The 23,675-nt window shown below is 45.5% G+C and overlaps 1 protein-coding gene and 1 long non-coding RNA gene across 6 annotated transcripts in view; one reads left to right on the top strand and one right to left on the bottom strand.

Moving 5' to 3' along the window:
- The window catches only part of LOC140899736 (uncharacterized), a 17,959-nt gene extending 1,030 nt beyond the window's left edge, over positions 1 to 16,929 (bottom strand). Inside the window, exons 1-2 of the long non-coding RNA XR_012155434.2 lie at positions 12,280 to 16,929; positions 10,951 to 12,001 (exon numbers count right to left, since the gene is read on the bottom strand). This is a non-coding gene — a long non-coding RNA (uncharacterized LOC140899736). The remainder of the gene's footprint in view (positions 1 to 10,950; positions 12,002 to 12,279) is intronic.
- CRK (CRK proto-oncogene, adaptor protein) overlaps positions 16,177 to 23,675 on the top strand; it is a 49,715-nt gene continuing 42,216 nt past the window's right edge. For 4 of the 5 annotated variants that reach the window (XM_073315694.1, XM_073315696.1, XM_073315699.1 and 1 more), the window contains exon 1: positions 16,395 to 16,750. In XM_073315694.1, the coding sequence (XP_073171795.1) occupies positions 16,507 to 16,750 (244 nt within the window). In that variant the 5' untranslated portion in view covers positions 16,395 to 16,506. The other variant, XM_073315697.2, reaches the window with a different exon arrangement.

Genomic DNA, 23,675 nt, shown 5'->3' on the forward strand with positions numbered 1-23,675 from the left:
GTGGTGGTGAGGTTGGAGGGTCCCAGGGGAAGGGAAACCCAGCAGGTTCGGTGGGGAACAGGGATTGGAGATGTGGAACCTGGAGGCTGCAGATGGAGTTGGGGAGTGCAGTGATGAGAAAGTGTGGCCCAGCAATGGAGAAATAGGTTGGAGCCAGTTGGGGGTGGGGTGTCATGGAGGATGTTGGGGGCACCCTGAAATGCAGAAGCAGATGGGGGTGGATTTGGAGGGCCAAGGAAAGCCCATGTATAGGGGGCAGGGTGGGGAGGGGTGAATGAAATGTTGGCGAGCCTGGGGATGGGAGAGCAGGTTGGAGGGCATTGAATGGGTCCTGGGGTAGGGAAGGCTGGGATGCACTGAAGAAATGTTGCGGGGCCTAGTGTTGAGGGAGAAGGTTGAAGTGGACTGCGGGGGTGTTGCTAAATATGATTATCCTATTTGTGTGCATGTATCATTTTTGTATCTGAAGTTAAGAATATTGACTATGTGTCTGTATTTCAAATGTGCTTACTCTGGAAAACACCCACAACTAGCCTTTCAGGTACAACAACAAAGAAGCCAGACAGCGCTAATGGCTCATTAACAAAGAAAATGGACTATGGAAGAGTTTAGCCTTCCAATAACCTTTCAGCTGGCCTGTAAGTAATGGCTGCTATAACTCAGCAAGGACACGCAACCAGACCACACCTGTATTTTCCAACAAACTGGGCTGGGAACTCTCTTTGGAGCAAATGGTTCCTGCCATATGTTAAAACTATGTAAAGTGGGGTGTGACATCTTCTAGGGGACGCACTCCATAAACACAAGGACAATCCTGGAAACATCTGAGAAACAAAGACTGAACTGGGGGGAAGTGATAGTCCCAGGCTAAAAGGATTTCTAGCCTGTTTATGGAAACCTGGTGGACTGCTTGTATCATCAGCCAGGATGAGAATTGCTAATTCATACACAATCTTTCAAGTATTTTATGCTTAGTTGGCAGTTTTGTTTATTTGCTAAGTAATCTACTTTGATCTGTTTGCTATCGCTTATAATCACTCAAAATCTATCTTTTGTAGTTAATAAAAGAGGAGGAGAGAGGGGGCTGAGGGGCCTCACAGGTGGAGGGATGGACAGAGGATGGGGGAGAATGGGGATGCAAGTTCGAGAAGGTTTTGGCAGGCTGTGGGGGAAGCATAGGGATGGGGGTGCAGCTTGGGGTAAGCTGTGGGGTGTTGGGAAAGGAGGAGAGACAGGGGCTGAGGGGCCCCACAGATGGGGGGGATGGTCTGGGGTGCAGATTGGGGTGGGATGGGGGTGTTGGGGAAGGAGAAGAGAGGGGGGCTGAGGGACCAAACAGATGGAGGGATGGACTGGGCTGCAGGTTTGGGAAGGCTGGGGGGATGCGGGGCCTCACGGGTGGAGGGATGGACAGAGGGTGGGGGAGAATGAGGATGCACATTCGGGACTCTTGTGGCAGGCTGTGGGGGAAGCGTAGGGATGGGGGTGCAGGTTGGGGTAAGCGGTGGGGGTGTTGGGAAAGGAGGAGACCCAGGCTGAGGGGCCCCACGGATGGGGGGGATGGTCTGGGGTGCAGATTGGGGTCGAATGTGGGGTAGGGATGGGGTGCAGGTTGGGGTGGGATGGGGGTGTTGGGGAGGGAGGAGAAAAGGAGGCTGAGGGGCCCCACGGATGGTGGGATGGGCTGGGGGTCTGGGTAGGAATGGAGGTGCAGGGTAGGGAGGAGAGAGGGGGGCTGAGGGCCCCACGGATTAAGGGATGCACTGGGGGGAAGGGTAGAGATAGGGGTGCAGGTTGGTGTGGGCTGAGGGGTGTTGGGGAGGGAGGAGAGAGGGGGGCTGAGGGGCCCCATAGATGGAGGTATGGATGGGGGAAGGGTAGGGATGGGGCTGCAGGTTGGGAAAACTGGGAGGCTGGAGGTGAGAGGGGGCTAAGGGGCCCCACAGGTGGGGGGTGCATGTTGAGGAAAGCTGTGGCGTGCTTTGGGGGTGCAAGTTGGGGTGGGCTGGGGGGGTGTTGGAGAGGGAGTTGAGGGCAATGTTTCCTCTAATTTTTGACAGGCCTTGTGTGCAAAAAATTTCTTCTGTGAAAACTTTTGTGCGTGTGGTGTTTTGCCATGTGCGTGGGGTTTAGGATCTGCGTGTGTGTGCACACACGTACAGCTTAGAGGGAACAGTGAAGGGTCCCCACAGATGGAGAGATGGATTTGGGTGCAGGTTGGGGTGGCCTGGGGGGTGTTGGGGAAGGAGAAGGGGGGGCTGAGGGGCCCCACGGGTGGAGGGATGGACTGGGGTGCAGGTTGGGTGGGCTGGGGGTGTTGGGGAGGGAGGAGACAGGGGTGCTGAGGGGCCCCACGGATGTGGGGGATGGAATGAGTGGGAGGGTAGAGACAGGCTGGGGGGTAGGGATGGGGTGCAGGGTGGGCTTGGGTGGTGTTGGGAAAGAAGGAGAGAGGGGGCTGAGGGACCCACTGGTGGGGGGATGGACTGGGAGGGACAGGGTTGTGTGTTGGGTTGGGGAGGGGTGGGCTGGGGGGATGTTGGGGAGAGAGGAGAAAAGGGTAGGGATGGGGTGCAGGTTGTGGGGGGCTGGGGAGTGTTGCAGAGGGGGAGGGGGCTGAGGGGTCACGGGTAGAGGCATGGACTCTGGGGAGGATGGGGGTGAGGGTTGGGGTGGGCTAAGGAAGCTGAAGGAGAAGGTGGCTGAGGGGCCCCAGGGATGGACTGGGGGGGCTGGAGGAGACAGGAAGACTGAGGGGACCCCATGGGTGGAAGGATGGACTCTGGCAGGGGATGGAAGTGTTAGCTGGGGGGTTTTGGAGGAGAGGGGGCTGAGGAGCCCCATAGATGGGGGGGATGGACTCAGGGGGCTGGGGATGCTGGGGAACGAGAGGGGGCGCTGAGGGGCCCCACTGGTGGAAGGACCGGGGGAAATGGGAGATACAGGGTGGAGAAGGCTGTGAGGAGCGGGGGGGCATTGGGCTGAGGGGTACCAAATGTACCTGAGAAGACAGAACGCTGGAAACTACAACTTCCATGATGTGTCGCTCATGACCACAGCAACTCGTGGGGACCCAAGACAATCTCCTAACACGCTGGGGTTGGCAGGAGATTTAGCGTCCTGGAGAAAGAAGTCACTTCCCCTTGGGGCCTCGCCCTGCAAACGGAACCTCTGATACCGAAAGCAGCCCCGACCCCCGCACCCAACAGGAAACGCCGGGCCCTGCATACGTACGCCCGGGCATATTACATCTCCCACAAGCCACTGCGCCATGACTCCTTCCTAATGCCTCCCCCCAGCCCAGACCGGCCTCCCCTGGGAACACAGCAATGATGGGGACAAGGGGCATGGAGGGGCCATGGCTGTGGAAGGGTGCCTGCAATAGGGGGATTTACGGGATGTGTGTGTGTCCTGAAGAGGATTGAGGCTGAGGGGCAAAAGGGGGGCAGGTAGGCAGGGCGTGTGGGAGATAGGGTTGAGCAGAGGGATTGGAGCTGCCTGCAGTTTTGGGATGCGGGGTTGTGACTAGACCCATCGGGGTTGAAGTGGGAGCAGCCTGCTTTGGGACCCGCTAGGGGGGCATGGGCAGGAGGGCTGCGGGGATAGGGGAGATTAGGGGATTTTGGATAAGAAGGATTGGAGTACAGGTGCCCTGGGGGAAGGAAATTGGAGGGATTAGGGGGTTTTATCTAGGTGATTGGGAGAGGATGAGAGTGCCTGGGGGTGGGGGAGCAGGAGATGAAGTGGTTTAAGAGGAGGAAACTGAGGCATGTAGGCCAGGAAACGTCCCAGAACATAGAGACCCAAAGGGAAGCAACTTTAATGTGAAGCAATGAGATGCCGCCTAATGACCTTGTTGAGGGGCTGTGGAGAACCAGATAAAGTGCAACTAACTGCAATGGGGAAAATCCACCAGGGAGAAAAAACTGACTCCACTGGGAAATCAACCCAGCTCCAGATAGCCTGGGTTGCCCAGCAATTCGGGGTTGGAGCAGGAATTCTCCCCCTCCCTCTCCCAGACCTGTTCATTGTCTGGCAATTACCAGGGAAGGGCAAGGCTAAAGAGTCCTGAACAAACAGCCCAGCATGGTGTGACCAAATGCAACCCTGTATTCCTATCTTGCACATTGTTGTAATTATCTTTGGACAAAATATGCTTTGTGAGGGAACAGCTGAAAAGTAATAACTCACTGATCAACACTATCATGGTGAAATGTACATAGCAACATTCTGTGTAAAGTTATGAAATCCCCATGTAGGGTGTTAAAGGGTAGCCCTGATTAAGTAGCACTGGCCAAGCAGGCCTGTCATGTTTGCCTCAATTTGCATATCAGCTGTAAACAGAGGCCACAGAGGACAAGAGAGGGAAGAAAGAAGCATTTCAGCATCCCCACGTGAAAACAAACAGCACAAAGCCTCCTTCCTACACCAGACTCCATATCGCCTTGCTCCCAGCAAGAAAGAACTTTACCTAAGGGTCAAGCTTGAGCAAACACTTTTCAAAGGGTGACTGAATTAAAGTGAGGGGCAAAACCACCCCAAATTCTCTGTCCCTACCCATCTTTCTCTTTCACTTAAGATGATAAGAAAACAGCTGTTGGACTGTGGAAGCAGATCCTGACCTGAGAGTGTGGGCAGCAATGTTACTGGTACCTGTGGGAAGGGACTTCATAAGCCTAGTTACGTTTAGAAAACATTTTATCTTTATTTTTCTTTATTTTTTTCTCTCTGTGTTGTGACCTGTGTGGATAATTCCATTTAAAGTGGCAATTTTTTGTACATTTTGGGGGTAAAATCAAGGATAGGGAGTGCGTTGGGTCACCCTGCATGTGGTAGCTCAGGCTGATGGAAGGCAAAGCGTGATGGGTGTATTGTAGGGTTATAAAACACTCCCCATCAGAATCTGTTACTTTGCTGTTGACTAGCATGAAGAGTCCATGTACAAAGGAGCATTGCCAAAGTTTCTCCAAATCATTAACTTCAAACATTGTATTGAGATCTCACAGTAGGGGCAAGGCCCTAAGGGCACGATGCAGGTGATTGGATTGAGGAAAAAAAGCTGTATAGTGGTTGTCATAAATATAAAGGGAAGGGTAAACCCCTTTAAAATCCCTCCTGGCCAGAGGAAAAATCCTCTCATCTGTAAAGGGTTAAGAAGCTAAAGGTAACCTCACTGGCACCTAACCAAAATGACCAATGAAGAGACAAGATACTTTCAAAAGCTGGGAGGAGGGAGAAAAACAAAGGGTCTGTGTCTGTCTGTATGCTGCTTTTGTTGCGGAAAGAACAGGAATGGAGTCTTAGAACTTTTAGTAAGTAATCTAGCTAGGTATGTGTTAGATTACGATTTCTTTAAATGGCTGAGAAAAGAGCTGTGCTGAATAGAATGACTATTCCTGTCTGTGTGTCTTTTTTGTAACTTAAAGTTTTGCCTAGAGGGATTCTCTATGTTTTGAATCTAATTACTCTGTAAGGTATCTACCACCCTGATTTTACAGAGGTGATTCCTTTACTTCTATTAAAAGTCTTCTTGTAAGAAAACTGAATGTTTTTTCATTGTTCTAAGATCCAAGGGTTTGGGTCTGTGGTCTCCTATGCAAATTGGTGAGGATTTTTACCAAACCTTTCCCAGGAAGTGGGGTGCAAGGGTTGGGAGGATTTTGGGGGGAAAGACGTGTCCAAACTATGTTTCCCAGTAAAACCAGATAAAATTTGGTGGTGGCAGTGGAAATCCAAAGGCAAAGGGTAAAATTAATTTGTACCTTGGGGAAGTTTTAACCTAAGCTGGTAAAAGTAAGCTTAGGAGGTTTTCATGCAGGTCCCCACATCTGTACCCTAGAGTTCAGAGTGGGGAAGGAACCTTGACAGTGGTACATTGTGAGATGTGTAGGATATCCTGGCCTATATAGGTTATTGTACTTTGGAGGTCGCATGGGAGACAGAGTGTCTTGTGCTTTCTTCCACCAGGGAGTAAGCAGCCAGAAACTTCTATTCAATGGGGAAATTGTAATTTCAATTCCCTTAATTACAGTTTTAAACCATACCCTGTCAACAAATGCCTCAAACATGACACCATTACACATGGGCAATGAGGTAGTCCTGCTTGGATGGACAGGACCAGCCCTGTACACTGAACAGGCAACAATCGAGATAGGGTGAGACAATCCTCAGTGCTAAGGGAGCTAACAGTGGTTCAGAAAACAGTTTATTTGATTCTCTGAGTAACAAGAGACTTGGTGTTAGGCACCTTAGAAATACTTGAAACAGATTGTAATTCAAGAAGCCAAGTCCAAAAAGCATTTACTGCACTGAGCTGGGGTGGGGTTGATTTGTCTGTGTTTTTTTGCATGTTTTCTTGTGTTAATCTGAGTGATGCGGAGGCCTCTGAATGTAAACAGTTTTTAATTAAGCCTAAAATGAGTTCAGGGTGACAAAAACATCACCAAAAATAGTCTGAGATTTAGGGTGACTCAGCTCTGCTGTCCTGTGCATTGTTTCAGCTTCTGGTTTGTTTAATTCTTAAATTTCATTTATAAATCTGAACATGCAGAGACAACAATACCAATAAACAGAGCTGTGAGAGAGAGGGGGACAGGTTGGGAATGTCTCAACTTGAGTAAATTGCCAACTGTACCTCATTTATTAATCCTTATACTGATCTCAGTGATCTGAAGGTCACTGATTTTGTCTTTGGACTTTCAAGGTTAAAATGCTTTCAAATAGTCAAAGTTTGCAGAACAGATTTAGTCAGAGATTTGAGTTCTTTTTCCTTTCTAGGAGAACATCTCCAAACAGGAATACTTGTGTGCCTTGGATCCATTATTTCCTCATTGGTGGTTGAGGAGAATTCCACATCATTGTGTTTCTGTTTTGATGTCCTGTAGTCTGCTTGACAAGAATTGTAGCCACATCATCTAGGGTTTGCTGAGACAAAATGTAATGCTGTAATGTTATTCCAGTAGAATCCTAGCTTTGTGCATGCCCCATGTGATTAAGTCCCTTTTTGGTACATTATTGGCTTCTGTTTTTAAAATATTTTATTACAATGCATTAGAATAAGCTCTATATGTAGATATTTTTCTAATCAGAGTGAAATATTTTTATCCGGTGAGCAGAGTTAAGTTTTTACTCTGATTCCTGAAATTAATTTCATGTGACCTAATTCACTGCAGGTACTGTGTGTACAAAGTAGCTGCCAGCAATTAGACTGTCTTTCCTGTCAAGCAGAGAACTATCAAGCTTGAAGAGATCTTCACCATGATAGGAATGTGTTCTGTGTTCAAGGATCTAATTTGCTAAACCGCGTATTTCCCAGATAAGACACAAGGACGCAGAAATATTGTGTCTCTTCTTGCTTGTGTCTCAACAGCACGCAGTGGAGAGGAGGTGGATTTTCAGTGCACGCTTTCCATATTCACACCTGTGATACCCTAACCCTAATCCTAACCCATATTGATTTCTATTTTCTAAAGGTAGTTCTAATGTCATTTTGCCAGTGCTTGTATGCTGCATGTAGGAGACCTATGGCCCAGAATGCATGAATGGGCAGTACTAGTTCCTTATGTGGCTCCTTTTTGTTATTCTGGCTCTGATCCTCCAAATTCCATCAACAGTTTGCAGGAGTAAAATTTTGTTAGATATGCACTCACTGTATATAAATGTTGAATATTATTAAATTGTAAAAACAAAACTAAAAAGTAATTACAAATTCTACATAATAAACTTCCCCTTACATTTGTTATTATGTATAAATCTCTCTCCTTGGTGTTGTTGAACATGCATGTTCTCAATAGAATGGTAGATACGGCAATAAACCTATCTTAATATGGGTTTTATTGGTACAGTCAATTTTTTTACCCTTGATAGGCATCATGTTCTGAACTTTTAACTCAGCACCAGAAACCTAGTCACAGGGTACATAATAAAGGGTTAAGTACTTCCCAAGTGTGAGGGGCAGCATGAGAGAAAGCACAAAGGTGCTTGTTTGAAATTTTAACTGGGCAATGGAAGTTTGGCATCATGGACTGATTGGAGGCAAACACTGACAGCTCTACAGCATATAAAAGATGCTAGGTGGGTATCTTATGTTTGATGCAACAGAGAAGGGGAAGCTGGTGAAGAGATGCAAAGAGAGGGGAGATATGGTTAAAGCCACGGTCTAGGAAAATTATCATTGTAGCAGCACCCTGAGCGGAGATCAGTGGGGTAAGATTGCATTTGTCAAGGCCAGAGAGAAGGATGTTGCAGTAAGTGAGACATGAGATGATGAGAGCATGGACAAGAATTTTAGCTGTGCAGATGGACTGCTGAGACTCTAGATTAGAAAAGTTATGCAGAAAGAATCTGCAAGATTTAGACGTAATCTAGATGGGAGGACCTAGAAGAGAGGTTATGGGCTGAGTGACAGGCAGGATGATGGTACTGTCCATAGTGATCAAGAAAGGAGGTAGCAGGGAGGACTTGGGGGAATGGGGAGATTAGGAGAAGTGTTTTAGCCATGTTCGATGGATGAGTGGACAATGTCAGAGGCTGAGATTTTAGTTTGGAGAGGAGACAGGTCTGGTGTAGATATGTCTGTGAGCTGTCAGCACAGAGATGATAGCTGAATTTGTGTTTACAGGTGAGATTACTCAGAGATAAGATGTAGAGCAGGGGTCTCAAACTCCCAGCCCACGGGCCATCTGCGGCCCGAGAACCTCCCCACTGCAGCCCATGGAGGAGAGAGACATGCAGCCACGCTGCCAGCTCTGTCTGCTGCAGGCACGGCCCCCCGCAGCTCCCATTGGCTGGAGGAGAGGGACAGAGATACCATCTCTAGTGGCTGGGCAGAGTCAGCATCATTAGTTACCGGGCAGAGTCAGCCATGGAGGCAGCATCACTTTTTTCCACAATGAATATAAACAAGTCAAAATACCAAACAACTATCTGATAAACACCTTGCTGCAATCCTGAAGGTTTCAACTGCTCAGTCACTGAGGCCAAACATCAACAAACTGACAGAACTGAAGCGTTGCCAGGTGTCTAGCAAACACCAAAAAAACCTCTGGCAGGCAAAGAATTGTATAAAGTTGTATGACAGTTTTATTATTTCTAAGAAATTCAAAATAAAAAATATAAACGTATTCTTTTCTGAACACCATCTTCAGTGACATTATTGGCCCAATGGGAGGATTTGAGGACTGGCACCGGCCCTAAGGTAAATTGAGTTTGAGACCCCTGGTGTAGAGGGAGAAGAGAAGGGCAATTAGCCACTACAGAGAAACCATTTAAACCAAAAAGTGTTCATTAAGCTAACTTTTCCTACTGGGAACCAGACTGCTGCTGCAACAAGGATGGGATGGGATGGGATCACCCTGGGGAATACATTTTTAGGCCACCACTAGGGTCTTTGCAAAACCAAAATTACCAAAAAAAACCCACTGATCAATCACTGAGCAGATGTCCAGCTACATCTGCACAAGCAGTGCACAGGCCCTCACAATCTTGAAACAGGACAGAGAAGACTACAATGCCCATGAGGCATCAGGGCCTGGTGGGGAGCTGCACTAGATACACAGAGGCAGCAGCAACTTTAAGTCCTTCTCTCACACCCTCTCCCCACCATATATCTGTACCCAACATGACCACTATCCGCCCCCCCTGTACAAACACCTTTACACCCCTATATGTCTGAATCACAATGGGACATAGGCAGGTGTACAAGTCCGTGAAGGGAGACCGAGCAGGACAGGCAGGGAGACAGTGTGTTGGCCAATACAGAAGAGAGTAAAAAAGGAAAGCAAGAAAATCAACACCTGTAATCACCTTCCTGGTTCCAGCTCTTGGCAGGGAGGAGCATGTCTTCCCAAACAATGGAAGATCAGCAGCTTCCAAGATGGGGAAATTCTCCTTCTGCACTCAGAGCTAGTTGGGAACCTTTTATTAGAATCTAAGGGAAGCACTCTGTGTAGTCATCAGGGCTGTCACCACAGCCTTTACCAGACAGACACTTATATTAGTGACAGCAACAGCCACTTTCTGCTCAGATGGTCCTGCCTGGCATCTGTCTTGAGACTAGGCTGGTCTCACTCTTCATCTTGGAATAGAACTGAACTTCAGCTCCACCAGTTTTCCCTTGCAGAAAACACAACCCAAAAAGAAAGTTAGTGGCAGAGACTTCAATGGTATTTGGCTCTGGTGTTTGCTATTCCAAGGGATTTTTCCTACCCCTCACTCCCCCGAGACAATAATGGTTAAATGAAGAGGCACCTATCTGCTCCTGGACCCAAAGTACTCATGCTGCACAGCAGACTGTTGTCCCTTCCCCTTAATCCCAGAGAGGTCTGTACCTAACCAGAAAGCTCACGTTCTCTGAAGGAAGCTAGAGTCGGTACAAAGTGCAGTGACCAGTTACTCACACCCAATGATGTGGAAGAAAGAGAGTTGAGGATGGAATATCTCTGGTTACAGGCAATTTGCCCTCCTGCAATTTTAACCATTGTGAGAGGTGCCCCCTGGGGTGCTACCTGGAAGTGGGGTACCACTGAGCCCCTTGACTCACCAACCTGGGTTCCCTCTCACACTGTACTGCTGTGACAATCTGCAAAACCCTCCAGCCTGCACTTTCACCAGCATCACACTGGACACACCCAGCTGCAGTTACGTGCAGGCTCTCTAACCACCAGCTTCCCAGACTAGGACCCCAGAGCAGTACCATCCTGCCCTAGTCAAATCTGGCCAGTATATGGGTTTAATACCTGGTCCACCTCTCCAACAATGTGAAGAAAACAGTGCACACTTGTGGTAACCAAGCAGAGATTTTCCCTAAGCACTCCAGTCAAAGATCACTGGTTTAACAACTACAAAAGATAGATTTTAAGTGATAGCAAACAGATTACCTAGCAAACAAACAAAATATACAAACTAAGCTTAATATACTAAATAGACTGGATATGAATAGCAGATTCTCACCCTAAACTGGTGGTACAGGAAGACTTGTAGATTCTTGAGGCACAAGCTACACTTGCTTGCAGCTTGGAATCCCCAGGTGTTTCATATGCAGGCTAGAAATCCCTTTAGCCTCGGTCCAGCACTTCCCCCAGTTCAGTCTTTGTTCCTCAAGTGTTTCCAGGAGTCTTCTTGCGTGGGGAATGAAGAACCACAGATGATGTTACTACGTGCCTTATACAGCTTTTTGCAAATGGCAGAAACCCTTTGTTTCAAAGCTTGGTTCCTAGACCAGTTTGTGGAAAAATACTGATATCCCAAGATGGAGTCCAGCATCATGTGGCCTAGTCACATGTCCTTGTAGAGTCATAGCAGCCATCACTCACAGGCTGTCTGTAGCATTCTCAGGAAGGTTCACCACATGGGGGATAAGCTTCTCCTAAGGTTTGTTGTTTTTCCTGGTGGCCCATTGCCCTGAATAGGTCCTTCCACACCCACTATCTAGACTGAAAGCATGTTATCTAGTGGGCATTACCCAGGAGTAACTATACTTGAAGTACCAATATATAGTCAGTATTTATAACTTCAGATACAAAAATGATACATGCATACAAACAGGATAATATTTGGAAAATATATTTTCAATGACACCATACATGACCCATCTTGCATAAAATGCATCCTAATGATGCCATAATCATATCATAGTAATATCACTGTGAAGAATATCTGGTACAACTTCACAACCATAGTTCAGGGAAACTTACTTTCCTTTCCCTGGGCCCTGACAACTTGCTGAGAGAAAAGCAAGGACTCCCCCAACCTTCACATGCCCCAGATTTATTCAGGGATTTTGCTCTCAGTAACACACCCTATGCTGATACAACACATTTCTCTCCACAGACAAGAGTGTTTACAGCCCTCTCTCAATACTTACCTTAAGCAAATTTCCATTTGCATTTACTCCACAGCTCACTCTGATTTCCTTTCTGCTGAATGGGCTCTGAGTGGCTGCTCCTTCTCCCGGTCTCTGCCCCAGTTGGCCATTCTCTTATTGACCCAGTGTCATTAGAAACTGACAACAGAAAGAGAGAACACTTGTAACCTAGGCCAGCACTCATATGTGGAGGACACACACAGTCAGGTCACCAGCTTCCTTCCCTATTCCCCTACAGCCTAGCCAGTGCTTGAAGTGATCAGCACTGATAAGCTACCACAGTCCCCCCAGGTCTCTCCCTATCCCCATCCCATCCCATCCCACAAATCCCATGCCTGGCCAAGATGCTCAGGTTCTCTGAATGAAGAGAAGACTGAGTACAACCAGGGTAAATAATGTTGTGACCAATGACTCACATCCAGAGATGTGGAAGGACAGACCAGGCATAACAGAGTGTCCCTCGTTGCCGGCAGGCTCCGTCCTTCGCATTCAGTCTAGGGGAGCAGGGTAATGCTCCCAGCCCATTACCAGCCAAAGGCAGGGATCCATCCTCCCCAGAACTCATTCCATACGAACGAAAAACATCTTTTTGCTCTCAGAGAGGGCTCTGACAACTCAGACACTTGATACAGACATAACCAAGGCTCCTCTCACTTCGCTGTCACCACCAGGCAGGACTCTTTGGCTCCTCAAGTCCACTGCGAAGTAGGATGTCCAGGCTGCTTAAGTCCTCTTCTTCCAGCTCCTCCTCTAGTGGGGCTGCTCCATTGCAAGCACAGCAAATAAACCAAGAGCGAGCCATCACTGCCCAAAACCTGTGCTGGGGTGTGAGTGCCTGCCCTCACACTCCCATCTGCACTAGAGCATACCCACTAGATTAACAGAGACACAGTCAGCAATGATGGGTTTCTTGGCTAGTCAATCTCCAACACTTTGGCACCCTGTGGCTAACATGATCCCACCCCATCTACAGGGGACTACTGATACAAGCTACCTAAATAAACCTACTAATAAATGACTGAGCAGATATCCATTGGCACCACGTTCTACAACAGGGTTTCTCAAACTGGATGTCGCAACCACTCAGGAGGTCACACGGTTATTATGGGAGGTTGCAAGTCAGGGGCAGTACCATCCTCTTCCAAGTGAGGGGGCTGAGGTTGCTACACCAGCGGTGCACCTATTTTGGAGCACATTCAAGGTTCTTTGTGAGGGTCATGAAGAAACTTTGCCAAAGTCACATTTCACAGCAGTTTCTATCGCCCCATTGCCACTGTGGTGCTTCTGGCATCTGCGCTGCTTTCACTACTCACCATCGATCTGGCGCTTCCTCCTGGTCCCTCTTGTGGTCAACCCCCCCATCCACAATTTGAATGCCATCATTTTGTCTCTCCCTCTAGTAGGCAGCCCTTCTCTCACTCCAGGAACTGCAGTCTCCTCTTTGTGGATTGGCCCTTCATCCAAGTCACTAAGGTCCTCCCCTTCCGGGGAATTCAAAGTCCTTCCAGACCCACTGGCTGGGGCTGGCATCTCCAATGCCCTTGTCACTTCCCAGTGGGGAACCCAAGCCTGCCCTCAAGACTGGGTTCCAGCCCAGGACCCTGTAACAAGCAGCCAAAATTCCTGCATGGTCCTACCCCTCGCTACTGTTTCCCTGGGCTTCTTCCTAATTATCTAGCTTCCCCCTTTCTGGGTTTGCCAGCTTCCCAACTTCCTCCACTCAGGGAGTGACTTAAACCTACTTCCCTGCCTTCCTCCAAGAGCTTCTCTCTGCTTTCAGCTCCTGGGTTTTACAGAAGCCCCTCCAGTCCTGTTCCTGATTAGGTGAGCCTGCTTCCAATTAACCCCTGTGCCTTGGCTCCTCCTCCAGGTGTAGCCTGTAGAATTAATTGGCCTACTGCCCACCTTAATCCCTCCCACTACTTTTTGGGATGGGCAACCATCACAGGGGCACTAAGTCTGTTGTGAAACATGATATTTGTTAATATCACATTTCACAGACTCCCAGCTACCTATGAAGTCTGCTGTGAAAAGTGATACTTGTATATTTGTTAATATCACTTTTCACAACAGACATTCTAGGGCCCCATTGCCATCTGTATTTCTGTGCTATTGCTGGCCTTCAGAGCTGGGAGACTGTGAAGGTGTTTGTTAATATCACTTTTCACAGCATCCCAGCTCACTAGCAAGTCTTCTGTGAAGCAACATAGAAGTAATGGTGGCAATACTGCGCTAAATCTGCTGTGCAAAGTGATATTAACAACGTTTCTTCGCAAACCCTCAGTATTAAACAATAAACTATTTTAAAAAATAATTTTTCTGCTTATAACAATAATTTGATAAAAATTTGTTTTAGTGTTAATTTAAAAGTGGTGAGAAAAAGTAAATTAACTTAAACAATATTATACATTTAGTATTTAAAATAGTGTTAAATATTTTTCATTTCTCACATGCTTGCTGTGTGAAAGGATCGCCAATGCAAAAAGTATGAGAATCCCTGCTGTAATCACCCACCTGGATCTAAGCTTCTTCTGGGGAGGACATATTACACCCTGTCCTGGGTATTAACTTCCCCATCCTACAAGCAGCTATCTTATCCTGCCCCCTGAACACGTAGGTAGTTAAGAACCTTTTCTTGTTTTAGAGTAGCAGCTGTGTTAGTCCGTATTCGCAAAAAGAAAAGGAGTACTTGTGCAACCTTAGAGACTAACAAATTAAAAAAAACACTTTTCCTGGTAACCCAGTCCCACCTAACATAGGAAAGACTAGGAGGGCTAGACTCAAAGCTCTAACTGGACACTTATTTGAGGTTGCTCTGCTCACATTTGGACCACTGTTGCCTGGAGCCATTTATGTCAAACAGGGTGGGCTTGTCGGTCTCCATCTTTCGAGTCTTGGCTCAGATTCTCCTATGGCAGGAAACCAACCACAAATGGAGCATTGGTGGCAGAGACAGCAATGGGACAGGCTCATACTCTTGCTTCTCTCATGTGAACTGTCCCCCGCAGCCCCCAACAATACTCCCCCATGTAGTCATAGCTACAATGAAGGGGCAGCTGGATGCTCCTGTACTGTGATAAACAGCATCCAAAACAGTTACCATTCACAGGAGACTATTGCCCCTCTCCCTTCTCTTTATCCCCAGGGAGGACTCATGTTCTTTGAAGGAAACCAAGACCAAAGACAGAGAAGGAAAAAAAAAAAGGTGAATAGTGACTCAAACCCAACAACTTGTATGAGGAGACAGATGAGGACTGAGCATCTTTATTTACATTCTTCTGGGAACCGGTTTTCCTCTGGAGAAGACATATGCCCTGTTTCAAACGTGGGGCCTGCACAGTTTGGTGACAACAATATTTTAAAAACAATTCTGTTATGCAGAGTAAATGACAAGATAGTAAACACAGCACTGACATGAGCTTCAGTCATCTTCCCAAATAAAAATGTTTAACCATGTCTTAAAAGAAAAAAATTCTTTAGTTACTAATTTTTTAGCCAAGGTTTTTAATTCAAAGACATATTTTAAGTCCCACACTGGCTGCCAATTAAAGTTAGGGTAATTATTATTTGAAAATTATAAATACTAAAGAGCTTTGGTTATTGCTTGAAAACAAGTTCAATCTGAAGGATAGTTTACAAAGTTGCTTGTCCTGGTGCAGTTAGAAACATCCAATGCTAATTAACAGTTACTTGAAAACTTGTTAACGCTGCACAGACGTTCCGTGATTCCAAAGGACGCAAACAGAAAGGGAAAAATCCGTCCTTGCCCTTCTCAGACCGTCCCAACGGTTGGACCCTGCTCCTGCAACACTGGTGAACCAGCCGTGCCACACACACGATAGTTACCGGGAGGGGGAATCTGGGAGAGACTTTGGGCCCCTGCCTGGAGGCTGCAGAGCCCGACACCAGCCCGCCCTCGGCTTGGGACGGCGGGAGCTCACCAGAGCGGCGCTGCTTAGGAGCAAACTTCCGCGCAGGCGCAGCACTCTCCTTGCGGCCGATGGCAAATCAGCCTGTACAAGCCACTTCATTTTATTGACCTCCAAAGGGCGGTGGCGCCAGCCCAAATAGGTATGTCGGGGCGCTGAGGGAGGCCCTTTTCTTGTTAAATGTCGGTTTAGTTCGCACTGGGGTACACCCCCAGTCTCAGGACCTTCCTTCAATTGCCACCGATTACTTCTGACCTTCTTGTAATGGCGGTTGTGCAGCGCAGTACTTTCCCTATCCCCGACCGTCCCATTATGGCGGTTCCTCAGGAGCGCTTTTCTGCTTATTCCACGACCTTCGGTCAGTGGCTGCTCAGTGCGCGCGCGCGCGCATTGCAGGGTAACCTGGACCTTCTGCTTATGGTAGAAATGTCTCTACGGGGCATTTGAAATTATGGAAAGCGCCCTTTTTGCGCCCGCGAAAAGCGCTGACTAACCGCTTATGACCTCCTATGGCCGTGCAGTCTGCGCAGGAATATGACGTCCACGGATTGCGATTTTTTTGCTAGCAGTGGCTCAGTTAGTGTCGTCACGGCTGGTAGGTGAGGTCAGCACAGGGGCCGCCATTTTGGGTGGCGGGGCTGGGATCGGAGTGGGGCCCTTGGGTTGTTGTGGCCCGCAGGGGGAGTTAGTGCGGCTCACGGCGCAGCGGCCCCCATGGCCGGGCAGTTCGACTCTGAGGACCGGGCGAGCTGGTATTGGGGGCGGCTGAGCAGGGCCGAGGCTGTGTCGCTACTGCAGGGGCAGCGCCACGGGACCTTCCTCGTGAGGGACTCGGGCACCATCCCCGGGGACTTCGTGCTGTCGGTGTCTGAGAGCTCCCGGGTCTCGCACTACATCGTGAACAGCCTGGGGCCGGCGGGAGGCCGAAGACCTGGCGGCGAGGGCCCCGGGGCCCCAGGTGAGTGCGCGGAGCCGGGCCGGGCTAGGGAGAGTGGCTGCTTTGATTGTCTGACCCGGGGGTTGTTGCTGCACCCTGGCCCTGTATCCGACTTTGTTTTGCGTTGGGGAAAGCGCGGCCTCAGTTTCTCCCGAAACAGCGGGCAGGCTGCGGGCACTAGCCAAAGAGCCACATTGCCCCTGCCCCCGCCCACTCCAGACTGGCGTTCTGTCTCCTGAGGCCCGGCTGTGCCGTTCGTGTTTGTCTTTTGGTTCCGCACTGGGAACCGCTAATTTTGGGGTCCCTAGTTACTGGGGAGCGGCTCCAGGACTCCCATCCCCCGCCACATGACCTGCAGTATTCCTAGCTTTAAAATCGGGTTGGACGTTATTTGGAGGACTAAAATAGTGCATGTATGGACACTGACCAAGATGGGGGCGTCTGGACTTCCATCCTGAAGTCATTACTCAGATTTCCCATCACTGTATATAAGCCTGCAAAAGTAAACTGCAAAAGTAAATGCAAAAGTAAACTGCTACCACCTATCCGGAGGAAGTTGAAACTTTACTGTTGTTTTACATTTTGAATTTGCACGAAACAATTGAAGACAATTGGCATATTAGAGACTTGGAGGATTTTGAAAAATAACAATTTAAATTCCTCATTTGAATGAGATATTCTTGAATGAGGGAGAACCCAAGATTTCCATTATTTAATTTCAAACCTCAAATGACTGATGAGTCTGAAAAGAAAATGATATGTTAATTTAGTAACTTACGTGCTCCCGCTGTTCAAATAAATGTTAAAAGTGGATGCTAAGCACAAATACCCTTTCATACTTGGAGAATAAGCAGACACGTGATGAATTCTAGAATGGATTAAAACCTGAGATATGAAAATACAAATGTCAAACTGTATTTCAATACAGTCAAACAATGTCAAACATCTAGAATCAAAGGACATTGGTCATACTTACAGGATGGAGGACTGAATCCAAAAGCAGTGCTTCTGAATTTAGGAGTCATGTTGAGCATGACTTCCCAATGCAGTGCTGTTGCTAAGAGGGGTAATGTGATCCTTGGATGTATAAATGGAAATATTGAGCCATAAGGTACTACTTTTGTATGGAGCATCACTTGAAACCGTTATTAGAATGCATCCAGTTCTGGTGGCCACTCTCCAAAAAGGATATTGAAAAATTAGAAACAGTCCAAAAATTGGGATATTTTGAAGTCTGGAAAACCTGAAATCCAGCAGGAGACTTAATAAGTCTTTTATTTAATTTTAAGAAAGAGAAGGTTACAAGGTGAATTGAACCTGGTATTTAAGTACCTTTGGAAGCAGGGTAATTATTCTGGAATAAAGTCCCTTTTTCCAGAGCAGAGTGTCCACATGGGGGCATTACATCAGCATAGATCTATCAGAATGTTCCCCATATAGACACGTCCAAAGGTGTAACAAGCGCTAGCGGCTGGAAGTTAGTCAAAATCAACTGGAAATAACGTGCAAATTTTTGAGTGTGTGGGTAGTTAACTTTGGGAACAATTTAACAAGGGATGTGGTGGATTCTCCATCACTTGATAGGGTTCAGTCAAGATTGGAAGATGTCTTTCTAAAAGATATACCCTAATTTGAATCATGACAGGTTTCAGAGTAACAGCTGTGTTAGTCTGTATTTGCAAAAAAAAAAAGGAGTACTTGTGGCACCTTAGAGACTAACCAATTTATTTGAGCATAAGCCTTTCGTGAGCTACAGCTCATTTCATCCGAAAGCTTATGCTCAAATAAATTGATTAGTCTCTAAAGTGCCACAAGTACTCCTTTTCTTTTTTCCTAATTTGAATACAAGTTTTGGGTTTGTTTCAGGAATTAATGAATGAAATGTTATGGCTGGTGTTATGTAGGACAGAATAGATTATCATAATGGTCCATTCTGGTGTCAACCCTTTGAGTCTATATGGGCATGGCAGATGTGCCAGCCTTTCTTCTGGGGTATTACCTTTCGTTTTGCAATGTGCAGGATGCTTGAATTATAGTAACATAGTAATTCTCACACTGGGTCAAACTCATGGTCCATCTAAACTAACATCTGTTCTCTGACAGAGGCCAGAACCAGATGCTTCAGAGGAAGGTGCAAGAAACGTTGCAGTAGGCAGATGTGGGATAATCTGCTCCCCATGAAAACTTTTGCTAATTGCCTAATAGTTAGAGAATAGCTTGGGCCCTGAAGCCTGATGTTTTTATAGGAAATTTTAAAAGTATATCTTCAGTATTTACTATTATTACTCTGAATACTCTTTATCGAATATAAATATCCAGTCTCTCAGAATCTTGCTAAATTCTTGGTGTCAATGCCATTCAGTAGCAGAGTTCCACTGTTGCATTATGCATTTTATGAAAAACTATTTAATTTTTATCAGTTCTGAATTTGCAATCGTTTAATTCTTCTAAATGTCCCATTGTTAAATTAATTGCACGCTTTCACTTTTAGATAAATGTAATTGGAATAGAGATGATCTAAAAATCAGACAGCTGGTGGCAAAGAGGAGTGAAGGATTCAGAACAGTTTTATACCTCATTTTGGTGCATGGACTTCCATAGTTAAGTAAATATCAGCAAGTCATCACATTTGCTTTAAATGGCTAGGATAAAACACTTCAAAGTTAGCATAGTAAAGTTAGCCTTCCCGGTGTTTTATCCTAGCCGTTTTAAGCAAATGTGATGATTTGCTGTTATTTATTTGAATATGGAAGTCTGTGCACAGTGAAGAGTCAGGTGGGTGAGTGGGAGCTGGGCTTAACCACACAGGCAGAGCACTGAATACAGAGGATAATAAGACAATGCACATTAGAGGAAATATTTTACTCTCTTATGCATATTTGGAATTTGACAGATCACTTCAAGGAAAAAATTTGAAACATTTAGGGAGCTAAACTAAATCATCAGTTGTTTTAAATTCTGTCTCTTCTAAAAGCTAATGAAGAACTCAACTATTAATTTCATTGGTTTGTACTGAAAGTGTTACTGATCAGTGTGGGAAACAAACATACCCATTTCACAAAGATTCTCTCTCTCTCACAGGTGCTGGCTTCCTCTGGGCCCTATGGGTGCTCAACCCCCCCATCTCACCCCTTCCCCCAAACCCACACCCCTTTTTCCAAGTCCCCACCCCTCCCCCACCTTTTCCCACCCCCACCCCACCTTTTCCTGCCCAGTTCCACCAGCCCTGGAGCACCCATAGAGTCAGCACCTATGCTCTCTAAAGAGAGAGAGTATGATAGGATGCAAAGTATATAGAGTGGGATTTTCCAATATGTCCAAGTGATTTAGGCACATTAATGCCAACATGTGCTCCCAAATCACTTAAGTGTTTTGAAAATCCAGACCATAATTTCAGGAATCAAGTAACCTTTACATAGAGATATCTATGCACAACACTGGCTGCAATTTGACGTATTACACATGTGAGCGATTTCTTTTAACTCGGTGAGACTACACGCATGTGTAGGAATTTGCAAGATTGGGGTCTTGGAGGTCAGAGATTTATGTCTACATCGCAGTCAGAGGTATGACTGCAGCACATTTAGTCATAGATCAGAGCTAGCTCACGTATATCTACATGTGCTGCAGTTACACCTCTGATTGTCGTGTAGACATATCCTAAGTCTTTCCTCCCTCCTGCCCCAGCATATTCTCCTCATGTAATTAGAACTCTGTTCAGGAGGCACTGGTTTATATTTTTCATAGGCTTTATGGATGATGTACTCATCTCTTCTGAGTAAGAAAATAGGTTTATGCTACCAATATTTCTGATCCTTTTCTTTTTAGCTGTAATGGTTCCGATGTTGCAATAGCTGTACTTCCAACTTAAATAGTAGAGATTTTTTTTAGCAAACATTACATGCTTGAATGTCTTTAAAAAGTGGAGAGAATATTTTATATCAATAGATCCAAATCTCTTATACCACATTGTTTTGTTTGCCTCAACTTAAGACCTATCTAAAACAGGCCTGGAGAACAAAAACCTGAATTGTTGAAGTCACTGGGATCAGAAGGTCATGTGTTGACATGGAGTGAATGGTATTGCAAAAACTAGTAAAGAACTCATTACTTGTTCCGGCCTATAATATGAGAGTAAGGGACATGTTCTGTGAAATTGAAAAGGATCCCCAGGAAATATTTTTTTCCTGTGTTCCTAGGGTGCAAAGTCACATTTCAAAGACAATTGAATAAGCTCTATACCAGGCCCATTCATTTGTGCAGTTCTATTATGTACATTGGCCAGACCGGACAGTCTCTACGTAAAAGAATAAATGGATACAAATCAGACGTCAAGAATTATAACATTCAAAAACCAGTCGGAGAACACTTCAATCTCTCTCGTCACTTGATTACAGACCTAAAAGTCGCAATATTACAACAAAAAAACTTCAAAAACAGACTCCAAGGAGAGACTGTGAATTGGATTAATTCGCAAACTGGACACAATTAAATTAGGCTTGAATAAAGACTGGGAGTGGATGTGTCATTACACAAAGTAAAATTATTTCCCCATGTTTATTTTTCCCCCCTACTGTTCCTCACAAGGTCTTGTCAACTGCTGGAAATGGCCCACCTTGATTATCACTACAAAAGGTTTTTTTTCTCTCCTGCTGGTAATAGCTCACCTTAACTGATCACTTTCATTACAGTGTGTATGGTAACACCCATTGTTTCATGTTCTCTATGTATATAAAATCTCCCGACTGTATTTTCCATTGCATGCATCCGATGAAGTGAGCTGTAACTCACGAAAGCTTATGCTCAAATAAATTTGTTAGTCTCTAAGGTGCCACAAGTACTCCTTTTCTTTATGTCCTAAAGATCTGATATATCTTTACAGTTCTAGCTTGCAAAGCTGTAAGTATTTACTTGTGGTCATACAATTATCCAGTGATTATCTGTATGCCCTTCTGAAGCATTCCTGTTTCTTTTCATTTGTTGTAAACTTACTGTCTCTTAATTTAATTGAATGTATCCTTGTTTTGTACGTAAGATTGCATGAGTTTGCTTTGCTCGAGCTCCATAGGGAAGTGCTGTAGAAAGTAACAGAGAAGAAGCACATGGGAAGTAGAAGGAAGCAAAATATACCTACAGTAAACCCTTATATAAAGTGCGTTTATACAGCGCGTTTTTGACATGATGCGGTTTTCATTTAGTGACCCGCTTTTATGTTGTGCGCACTGTTTTTATATAGCACACACTTATATGGACCTGTCCGCTCAGGTCGGGTGAGAAAACCATCGACTCAGCTCCCTCCTCAGTCCAGCTGTACCCGTGGCTTTTGTGTTGTTGACACTGCGTTGTACCAATTTTTTGGACATTATATTATGACCACCCTCATCATTTGCGTTCATCATGCCACCTAAGAGGAGTAGCGGTCCTAAAAACAGTGAGAAGAAGAGAATGAGAAGTGAGAAGAAATGGGAAATGATGAGTTTAGCTAAGAAAATAGAGATACTGGACAAGCTCCGTGCTGGTGCCTGAGTCAATGTGGTTGGTCACGAGTATGGTGTGAATGAATCTACAATTCGCACCATTAGGAAAGGCAAAGAGAGCGTTAGAGCACATGTTATGGTTGCAGGTAATGCTAGTCTTACCATCAAGAGGATGATGAGGGCAGATGTTCAGCTAAATAAAACAGAGACTCGAACACATGGATTGAAGATCTGACTCAGAAACGGGCACCACTCTGTGGGACAGTCATTAATGAGGAGGTACAGAAATTGTACGCAGCCATGTGTGAGAAGGAAGGTGAACCATTCAAAAGAATGTCATTTAGTAGTGGCTGGCTTGATAATTTTAGGAAGTACTTTAACATCCATAATGTGACATTTACAGGGGAATCTGCATCAGCTGACCACCAAGCAGCAGAACTCTTCCCTGCTGAGTTAGCAAAAATTATTGAGGACAATGATTATAAACCCCAGCAGGCTTTTAATGCTGATGAAACAAGTTTTGTTCTGGAAACAAATGCCATCCTTAACCTACATCACCCAGCAGGAGCATTCAGCACCAGGACTTAAAGCTGCGCTGTGCCAATGCACCAGGGGATTGTAAATGTAAATCAGTCAGGTGGATTTGATTTAAATCAAATTGATTTAAATCACTAGTCAGGACGACTCGATTTAATCATGGATTTCTACATAAAAGTGCATTCTTGTTGGTTGTTATAACCTTAATATATATTCTTCACAACTCAGAGATAGATGTAGGTTTCATTTTTAGAAGGTACACCGTATACAATTTAAAGTGATTTATTTTGAAAACTTTTCAGATTACTTTTACAGCTATATCAGAAAATGAATGATTGTTTGGTTATTTCATTTACCAAAGGTAATTGAAGCAGATATTTATGAAGTCACTGGGAGGTGAACTGTCTCCAATTCAGCAGGTTAATAATTAATATTTGGAGGGTTTTCTTGCCATGCTGTATTAGGAGGAGAACATCACCAGACAGACATTTAAATTGTTTTATTTAATTAAAACAACGTTACATATTCTGGATTATTTTCTTCCCCAGCAAACAGTATTTTAACAAAACAAGCATATGAATTTTTGAATTTAAACATTGACGTTTTTTAAAATCAGATTTGTTTTTGTTAAAATTGTTTTTAACTAAAATAGTCAATTTTTCTTTTTTTTAAAATATAACTATGTCTGCCAGGTCAACATGAGAAACTTAAAATATTGGCTTCTGCAGCTAACTCAGTCGTCTTCACTTTCATTTTCCTGTTTGTTCATAATCTGGAAAAGAAAAACAAGCTTTCCTGCTTTTTCAGGTGTCAAATGATTTCTCAGTTTGGGATGAATTAGTGCAAAGGAAGAAAATATTATTTCTACACTGGCAGAAAAAGCTACTTCTGTTAAAAGTGAGATGATCACTTCAACAGTCTCTGAATCCAAG

Source organism: Lepidochelys kempii, chromosome 17, assembly GCF_965140285.1.
Source record: "Lepidochelys kempii isolate rLepKem1 chromosome 17, rLepKem1.hap1, whole genome shotgun sequence".
In the NCBI taxonomy this organism is placed as follows: domain Eukaryota; kingdom Metazoa; phylum Chordata; order Testudines; family Cheloniidae; genus Lepidochelys; species Lepidochelys kempii.